The following is a 10,050-nucleotide window of genomic DNA, read 5'->3' as shown; positions in this document are numbered from 1 at the left end:
GACGTGCTTCACTGTAGCCATGCTGTGAAGCACGTCGCCTCCAATGCTCGAGACGGGCGTGGCTACAGTGCTCCGTACAAGACGGAGATCTCCGCACGACGGGGCACTGTGCCATATCTCCCCTGACATCGCTCCAGGCAGGCGAAGCCCTGTTCCCCATGACGGCCTGTCGGTACGGCCTACCGGAGGCGGGCCCAATCGGACAGTGACCATGAGGAAGACGGTGGAAGCTCAACCAGACGGATTTGAGAGGGGCCGACCTCCAACAGGTGGCCGTCCCTTGCCCCGAGGCAAGCACGCCATTAAGCTGATAAGACCAGGTGTGGCTACAGTGGCCTCCCACCAGGCGGCGGGACTGTAGCCACACTCAGATGACCAAGCCCTCGTCACCAACGACACGACTATAGTAAGCAGCCACCAACCAGTCGGCGGGGCCCACCAGGCGGCGGGCCCCAATGGTCGGTGGAGAAGCCAGAGGCTGGAGACACTGACAGCCGGGCCCAGCACCCAAACGAATTACCATTGTACCCCTGGGGGGTAGGCCTATATAAACCCCCCAGGCCACCCATGCAAACGGTTCGAACCCTGAGAGAAGTAGCCAGAAACCTAGGGCAAGGAAGAGCTAGCCTTGCCTTCTCCTACCTCTAGACACAGCTCGAGGAGCACCATTGTATCACTTGTGCCTTAGTGATCATGCGGAGACCCCGCAGAGTAGGAGTAGGGGTATTATCTCCACGGAGAGCCCCGAACCTAGGTAAAGTACGCCGGCGTTCGTGTCTACGCCTTATCCCGCTTCCAGGCACCGACGACGTTCTACTCGCCCCCACCATGATAAGCCATCCATTAGCATATGTCGCACCCAACCCCCAACATTTGGTGCCCACCGTGGGGCGAGGTGCACCGTCTCCCGGAGATCTGCTCTGGACGGGAACCCTGTTCCTTCCTGGCGAGCAAAGCCAGCCCAGCACGTGCAACGGCGTCAGCCCTGACACGCTGCACGACACGGAGATCGCCTGCGCGGCGAGCTGCCTCGCCGACCTTGTCGGCGAGATCGACCTCTCCGACAAGCCGGCCTCCGACGCAGGCACTAGCTGCCCTGAGAGCCGCCTCGTCAGCCTCCTCGACCAACTCCATGTCACCAGCGAGCCTGCTGTGGACCTGGAGTCCGTCGGCTCGACTGATCCGATGATCGTCGACTCCGACACGGCATCGCTCGACATGTTCCCCACCAACATGGTGGTCTACGACGAGCCGCCTCCTCGCGAGTACAGTGGCGGGAGCACCGTCACGGAGGTACTCGTCATCAACAGTGGAGAGCACTCGGATGGGCATGCTCAAGATCCCCTCGACGCCACTCTACGCGACCTCATGGCTCCCATTCCCAAGGGCGCGGACGCTGAGGCGCTGGAGGCACGCCGCCTCCAGCTTCTCGAAAATGCTGGCCGCCTGGCCAGCATGCGCCTGGTTTCAGACGCCTATCGGTGCGAGATGGACTGGGCCGTAGGCGGCAAGCCGACTCCCGAGGGGCCTAGCCGCCTCGGCACTGTTCGGCAGCATGGCGTGACCATCGCCAGCATGTTCGGGGCAGAGCACCCTGTCCACGCCACGCCTGCAGAGAACATCCAGGCCACCCAGGCGGTAACGGATGAGCTGGACAAATACGACGGCGACGAGTGCCGCCACATGACGGAGCGAGTCCAGCAGCTCCTAGACGCGGCTGCCATGCAGCACAAGGCCGCCTGCCGTGCTGAAGTCCCAGCCCGACGAAACAACGAGCCGCCCCCATGCCAAGATCATGGGGCGACCTCCCGGACGCCGACTGGTGGCGCCCGCGGAGGAAAGGGCAACGAGCCGGCTGCCAGCCACAGCCGGACGCGCCTCTCCATCGAGCGGGACGAGGATGACCGCCCTCGCACAGTAGAGCGGCGAGGCGACCAGCCGCCTCCCCTGCCTCGTGGAGTGAGGTAGCCCACTCCGCCTCCTGTCATGCATCCGACACTCGGCGACCGCCTTGGCCGTCAAGAGGGAGTCGGAGAGAACGATGCTCGCCATCGGATCGATCGTCTCAACCGATCCCTGGCACTTGAAGAAGATGCGCTGGGCCCGCCCTGTTTCGGCCCTGAATCCGAGATGAGCCCTTCCCCAAGGGGTTCACCCTCCCGCGAGACACGCCCAAGTACACCGGCTCCGTGAAGCCGGAGGACTGGCTGGTCGATTACTCCACGGCCGTCAGTAAGCAAACGGCAACAAGCGTGTTGCCGTGAAATACGTCCTGCTCATGCTGCAAGGCACTGCCCGGACGTGGCTCAACAGCCTGAAGCCCCGCAGCATCAACAGCTGAGTTGATTTCACTGAGGTCTTCATCCGCAACTTCACCAGCACCTACAAGCGGGCTCCCAAGGCCAGACAGCTCTCCTTGTGCGTCCAAGGGCCCATGGAGTCAACTCGCGACTACCTCATGCACTGGACTGAGCTGCACAATTCCTACGAAGGCGTACACGAGGTGCAGGCAATCAAGTACTTCACCGCCGGGTGCCGAGAGGGCACCCTCCTCAAGCATCGACTCCTCTGCGACGAGCCCGAGACCCTCGATGAGCTGCTGGTCATCGCCGACAAGCACGCCATGGCCGACTCCTCCATGAAGGTGGAAATTCTGGTTGATGCGTCCGACAAGGTGGCATCCCAGGCCCCTCGGACTCCGGCTGGTGACACCAGTCGGCGAGAGCAGCCAGGCGACAACAAGCGGAAGGCCACCCAGCCGGCTTCCACCAGCCGGCAGGTGGCAACAGTCGAGGATCAGCAGCCAAAAGGGCAGCCGGCCCCCAAGCGGCAGAAGGGCGGCAAGTCCAATTGGTTGTCTGCTTTCTCTTACGAGCAAACCTTGGATGCACCCTGCAAGTTCCATAGTGGTGCGAAGCCATCCAACCACACCACTCGGAAGTGTCACTGGCTCACCAGAATCACCAAGGGAGATGGACTCCTGCCTCCTCCGCCTGCCGGACCGCCGCCTCCTCAGCCCCAGCAGCCGGCGGCTCGACCAGTCGGCACCATACAAGACGAGTACCCAGAGGAACACGGAGCCTATGTTGTGTTCACCAGCATGGCCGACAACAGACGCAGTAGACGGCAACAACAACAAGAAGTGCAAGCAGTGGCCTCCAACACTCTAGAGTTCATGCATTGGTCTGAGAAGCCTATCAGTTGGAGCAGGGCCGACCACTCGGAAGTGATGCCTTCCCCTGGTTCATATGCCCTAGTCCTAGAAGCAACCCTTGCAACGGAAAGGCGGGCCGCCCGTTTCTCCAGAGTCTTGATAGATGGCGGCAGCAGCATCAATATCCTGTACCGTGACACAATGGAGAAGTTGGGAATCAAGCAGAAGCAGCTCACCCCCAGCCGGACTGTATTCCACGGCATAGTTCCTGGCCTTTCCTGCTCACCAATCGGCAAGACCCAGATTGACGTCCTCTTTGGAGACAAGAATCATTTCTGCTGAGAGCCAGTTTGGTTTGAAGTGGTGGACCTTGAGAGCCCCTACCATGCACTGCTTGGCCGGCCTGCTCTGGCCAAATTCATGGCAGTCCCCCACTACGCCTACCTCAAGATGAAGATGCCGAGTACCAAGGGGATCCTGACATTAGTTGGAGACTACAAGAAGTCGGTCGCTTGCGCCGCGGATAGCAGCCGGCTGGCCGAGTCTCTTGTGATTGCAGCCCAGAAGCGGCTCCTTGACCGAGTGGTGGCTTTGGCAGGCAAGAAGCCGGAAATGTCACCCATCCCCCAGGAGTCGGAGGTTGAGGGCTCGTTCAAGCCGGCCAAGGAAACAAAGAAAATACCCTTGGACCCGGAGCACCTGGAGAGGCACGCTGTCATAGGCACAAGCCTATATAGCAAATAGGAAGGCGAGCTCGTCGATTTCCTCCATGAGAATCGGGACATCTTTGCATGGTCTCCCAAAGACATGCTGGGTGTTTCGACGGATTTCGCCGAGCACAAGCTACATGTCCGACCTGATGCCAAGCCGGTCCGGCAGCCCTTGCGCCGCCTGTCGGAAGAGAAGAGAAGAGTTGTCGGAGAAGAGATAGCCCAGCTTCTAGCAACCGGATTCATCATGGAAGTATTCTTTCTAGAGTGGCTGGCTAACCCAGTCCTAGTGTTGAAGAAAAACAAGCAGTGGCGCATGTGCATTGACTACACCAGCCTCAACAAAGCCTGCCCCAAAGATCCCTTTGCTCTGCCAAGGATTGATCAAGTGATAGACTCCACAGCCGGATGCGAGCTGTTGAGTTTCTTGGATGCATACTCAGGTTACCACCAGATAAAGCTGAACCCGGCCGATCGGCTGAAGACCGCCTTCATCACGCCATTTGGAGCCCTCTGCTACCTGACGATGACGTCCGGCTTGCGCAATGCCGGCGCTACCTTTCAGCATTGCATGCAGAAGTGTCTCCTCAAGCAGCTCGGCAGAAACGCCCATGTCTATGTAGATGATGTGGTGGTGAAGACGGAGAAGCGTGGCACTCTGCTAGAAGATCTGAAGGAAACCTTTGAGAACCTGCGCCAATTCCAGATCAAGCTCAACCCGGAGAAATGTGTCTTTGGAGTGCCAGCCGGCCAGCTTCTCGGCCTCCTGGTCTTAGAGCGCGGCATAGAGTGCAATCTCGTGAAGATCATGTTGGAAATATGCCCTAGAGGCAATAATAAATTAGTTATTATTATATTTCCTTGTTCATGATAATCGTTTATTATCCATGCTATAATTGTATTGATAGGAAACTCAGATACATGTGTGGATACATAGACAACACCATGTCCCTAGTAAGCCTCTAGTTGACTAGCTCGTTGATCAATAGATGGTTACGGTTTCCTGACCATGGACATTGGATGTCATTGATAACGGGATCACATCATTAGGAGAATGATGTGATGGACAAGACCCAATCCTAAGCCTAGCACAGAGATCGTGTAGTTCGTATGCTAAAGCTTTTCTAATGTCAAGTATTTTTCCTTAGACCATGAGATTGTGCAACTCCCGGATACCGTAGGAATGCTTTGGGTGTACCAAACGTCACAACGTAACTGGGTGATTATAAAGGTGCACTACAGGTATCTCCGAAAGTGTCTGTTGGGTTGCCACGAATCAAGACTGGGATTTGTCACTCTGTGTGACAGAGAGGTATCTCTGGGCCCACTCGGTAGGACATCATCATAATGTGCACAATGTGATCAAAGAGTTGATCGTGGGATGATGTGTTACGGAACGAGTAAAGAGACTTGCCGGTAACGAGATTGAACAAGGTATCGACATACCGACGATCGAATCTCGGGCAAGTACAATACCGCTAGACAAAGGGAATTGTATACGGGATTGATTGAGTCCTTGACATCGTGGTTCATCCGATGAGATCATCGTGGAACATGTGGGAGCCAACATGGGTATCCATATCCCGCCGCCCCTAGGGGGTGGAAACCTAGGTGGGGGCGCAGCCCCCTCTCCCCCTATATATAGTGGAGGCATAGGAGCAGCCCAACACATGAAGTTCTTCTCCTGTTGGCGCAGCCCTACCTCTGTTTCTCCTCATATGTCGCGGTGCTTGGCAAAGCCCTGCTGGATCACCACGCTCCTCCATCACCACCACGCCATTGTGCTGCTACTGGATGGAGTCTTCCTCAACCTCTCCCTCTCTCCTTGCTGGATCAAGGCATGGGAGACATCACCGGGCTGAACGTGTGTTGAACGTGGAGGTGCCGTCCGTTCGGCACTAGGATCTCCGGTGATTTGGATCACGACGAGTACGACTCCTTCAACACCGTTCTCTTGAACGCTTCCCTTAGCAATCTACAAGGGTATGTAGATGCACTCTCCTTCCCCTCGTTGCTGGTTTCTCCATAGATAGATCTTGGTGACACGTAGGAAAATTTTGAATTTCTGCTACGTTCCCCAACAGTGGCATCATGAGCTAGGTCTATTGCATAGATTCTTTGCACGAGTAGAACACAAAGTAGTTGTGGGCATTGACTTTGTTCAATATGCTTACTGTTACTAGTCCAATCTTGTTTCGACAGTATTGTGGGATGAAGCGGCCCGGACCGACCTTACACGTACACTTATGTGAGACAGGTTCCACCGACTGACATGCACTTGGTGCATAAGGTGGCTAGCGGGTGCCAGTCTTTCCCACTTTAGTTGGAACGGATTCGATGAAAAGGGTCCTTATGAAGGGTAAATAGCAATTGGCATATCACGTTGTGGTTTTGCGTAGGTAAGAAACGTTCTTGCTAGAAACCCATAGCAGCCACGTAAAACATGCAAACAACAATTAGAGGACGTCTAACTTGTTTTTGCAGGGGTGATGTGATATGGCCAAGAAGAATGTGATGAATGATATGTGATGTATGAGATTGATCATGTTCTTGTAATAGGAATCACGACTTGCATGTCGATGAGTATGACAACCAGCAGGAGCCATAGGAGTTGTCATAATTTATTGTATGAGCTGCGTGTCATTAAACAACGCAATGTAATTACTTTACTTTATTGCTAACCGGTAGCCATAGTAGTAGAAGTAATAGTTGGCGAGACAACTTCATGAAGACACGATGATGGAGATCATGGTGTCATGCCGGTGACGATGATGATCATGGAGCCCCAAAGATGGAGATCAAAAGGAGCAAAATGATATTGGCCATATCATGTCACTATTTGATTGCATGTGATGTTTATCATGTTTATGCATCTTATTTGCTTAGAACAACGGTAGTAAATAAGATGATCCCTCATTAAAATTTCAAGAAAGTGTTCCCCCTAACTGTGCACCGTTGCAAAAGTTCATCGTTTTGAAGCACCACGTGATGATCGGGTGTGATAGATTCTTACGTTCACATACGACGAGTGTAAGCCAGATTTACACACGCGAAACACTTAGGTTGACTTGACGAGCCTAGCATGTACAGACATGGCCTCGAAACACAAGAGACAGAAAGGTCGAGCATGAGTCGTATAGTAGATACGATCAACATGAAGATGTTCACCGATGATGACTAGTCTGTCTCACGTGATGATCGGACACGGCCTAGTTGACTCGGATCATGTAATCTTAGATGACTAGAGGGATGTCTATCTGAGTGGGAGTTCATAATATGAACTTAATTATCCTGAACATAGTCAAAAGATCTTTGTTGTAAGCTCGCGCTTTAGTTCCACTGCTTAGATATGTTCCTAGAGAAAATATAGTTGAAAGTTGACAGTAGCGATTATGCGGACAGTAGAAAGCTTATGTCCTTAATGCACCGCTCAGTGTGCTGAACCCCAAACATCGTTTGTGGATGTTGCGAACATCGGACACACACGTTTTGATAGCTACCTGATAGTTCAGTTAAAAGGTTTAGAGTTGAGGCACCAAAGACGTTTTCGAAACATCGCGGAACATATGAGATGTTTCGAGGGCTGAAATTGGGATTTCAGGCTCGTGCCCACGTCAAAGAGGTATAAGACCTCCGACGATTTTCTTAACCTGCAAACTAAGGGAGAAAAGCTCAATCGTTGAGCTTATGCTCAGATTGCTTGAGTGCAACAATCACTTGAATCGAGTGGGAGTTGATCTTCCAGACGAGATAGTGATGTTTCTCCAAAGTCATTGCCACCAAGATGCTAGAGCTTCGTGATGAACTATAACATATCAGGGATAGATATAATGATCCTTGAGGTATTCGCGATGTTTGACACCGCGAAAGTAGGAATCAAGAAGGAGCATCAATTGTTGATGGTTGGTGAAACCACTAGTTTCAAGAAGGGCAAGGGTAATAAAGGGATACTTCATAAAATGGAAAATCAGCTGCTGCTCTAGAGAAGAAACCCAAGGTTGAACCTAAACCCGAGACTAAGTGCTTCTGTAATAAGGGGAACAGCCAATGGAGCAGGATTATCCTAGATACTTGGTAGATAAGAAGGCTGGCAAGGTCGATAGAAGTATATTGGATATACATTATGTTAATGTGTACTTTACTAGTACTCCTAATAGCATCAGGGTATTAGATACCGGTTCGGTTACTAAGTGTTAGTAACTCGAAATAAAAGAGCTACGGAATAAACGGAGACTAGCTAAAGGTGAGCTGACGATATGTGTTGGAAGTGTTTCCAAGTTTGATGTGATCAAACATCGCACGCTCCCTCTACCATCAAGATTAGTATTAAACCTGAATAATTGTCATTTGGTGTTTGCGTTGAGCATAGACATGATTGGATTATGTCCATCGCAATACGGTTATTCATTTAAGGAGAATAATGGTTACTCTATTTATTTGAATAATACCTTCAATGGTCTTGCACCTAAAGGAATGGTTTATTGAATCTCGATCGTAGTGATACACATTTTCATGCCAAAAGATATAAGATAGTAATGATAGTACCACTTACTTGTGGCACTGCCATGTAAGTCATATTGGTATAAAACGCATGAAGAAGCTCCATGTTGATGGATCTTTGGACTCACTCATTTTTTGAAAAGTTTGAGACATGCGAACCATGTCTATTGGTGTATACGCATGAAGAAACTCCATGCAGATGGATCGTTTGGACTCACTTGTTTTTGAATCACTTGAGATATGCAAATCATACCACATGGGAAAGATGACTGAAAAGCCTCGGTTTCAGTAAGATGGAACAAGATAGCAACTTGTTGGAAGTAACACATTTTGATGTGTCCAGTCCAATGAGTGCTGAGGCATGCCGTGAATATCGTTATGTTCTTACTTCACAGATGATTCGAGTAGATGTTGAGTATATTTACTTAATGAAACACAAGTCTGAATTATTGAATGGTTCAAGTAATTTCAGAGTGAAGTTAAAGATCATCGTGACAAGAGGATAAAATGTCTATGATATGATCATAGAGATGAGTATCTGAGTTACGAGCTTTGGCACGCAATTAAGACATTGTGGAAATTGTTTCACAATTAATACCGCCTGGAACACCATAGTGTGATGGTGTGTCCGAACATAATAGTTGCACCCTATTGGATATGGTGCGTACCATGATGTCTCTTATCGAATTACCACTATCATTCATGGGTTAGGCATTAGAGACAACCGCACTCACTTTAATAGGGCACCATGTAATTCCGTTGAGACGACACCGTTTGAACTATGGTTTGGAGAAACCTAAGTTGTCGTTTCTTAAAAGTTTGGGGCTGCGACGCTTATGTGAAAAAGTTTCAGGTTGATAAGCTCGAACCCAAAGCGGATAAAATGCATCTTCATAGGACACCCAAAACAGTTGGGTATACCTCCTAATTCAGATCCGAAAGCAATAGGGATTGTTTCTTGAATCGGGTCCTTTCTCGAGGAAAAGTTTGTCTCGAAAATTGAGTGGGAGGATGGTGGAGACTTGATGAGGTTATTGAACCATCACTTCAACTAGTGTGTAGTAGTACACAGGAAGTTGTTCCTATGGCGCCTACACCAATTGAAGTAGAAGCTTATGATAGTGATCATGAAGTTTCGGATCAAGTCGCTACCGTACCTCGTAGGGTGACAAGGATGTGTACTACTTCTGAGTGGTACAGTAATCCTGTCTTGAAGGTCATGCTGCTAGACAACAATGAACCTACAAGCTATGGAGAAGCAATGGTGGGCCCAAATTCCGACAAATGGTTAGAAACCATGAAATCCGAGATAGGATCCATGTATCAGAACAAAGCATGGACTTTGGTGGACTTGCCCGATGATCGGCAAGCCATTGAGATAAATGGATCTTTAAGAAGAAGACGGACGTGGACGGTAATATCACCGTCTATGAAGCTCGACTTGTGGCAAAAAGTTTTTCACAAGTTCAAGGAGTTGACTACGATGAGATTTTCTCATCCGTAGCTATGCTTAAGTCCATCGGAATCATGTTAGCATTAGCTGCATTTATGAAATCTGGCAGATGGATGTCAAAACGAGTTTCCTTACCAGTTTTCGTAAGGAAAGGTTGTATGTGATACTGTCAGAAAGTTTTTGTCGATCCTAAGGATGCTAAAAGGTATGCTAGCTCCAGCAATCCTTTCATG

General features: G+C 50.6%; 1 protein-coding gene across 1 annotated transcript in view; it reads left to right on the top strand.

The window, feature by feature from the left end:
• Window positions 1-1,368: 1,368 nt before the first annotated feature.
• LOC119350415 (verprolin-like) overlaps window positions 1,369-10,050 on the top strand; it is a 35,078-nt gene continuing 26,396 nt past the window's right edge. The window contains exon 1 of the mRNA XM_037618258.1: window positions 1,369-1,752. Coding sequence (XP_037474155.1) covers window positions 1,369-1,752 — 384 coding nt within the window. The remainder of the gene's footprint in view (window positions 1,753-10,050) is intronic.

The sequence above is a fragment of the Triticum dicoccoides genome, chromosome 1B (assembly GCF_002162155.2).
Source record: "Triticum dicoccoides isolate Atlit2015 ecotype Zavitan chromosome 1B, WEW_v2.0, whole genome shotgun sequence".
NCBI lineage: Eukaryota > Viridiplantae > Streptophyta > Magnoliopsida > Poales > Poaceae > Triticum > Triticum dicoccoides.
This window is presented reverse-complemented; position numbering and strand designations above follow the sequence as displayed.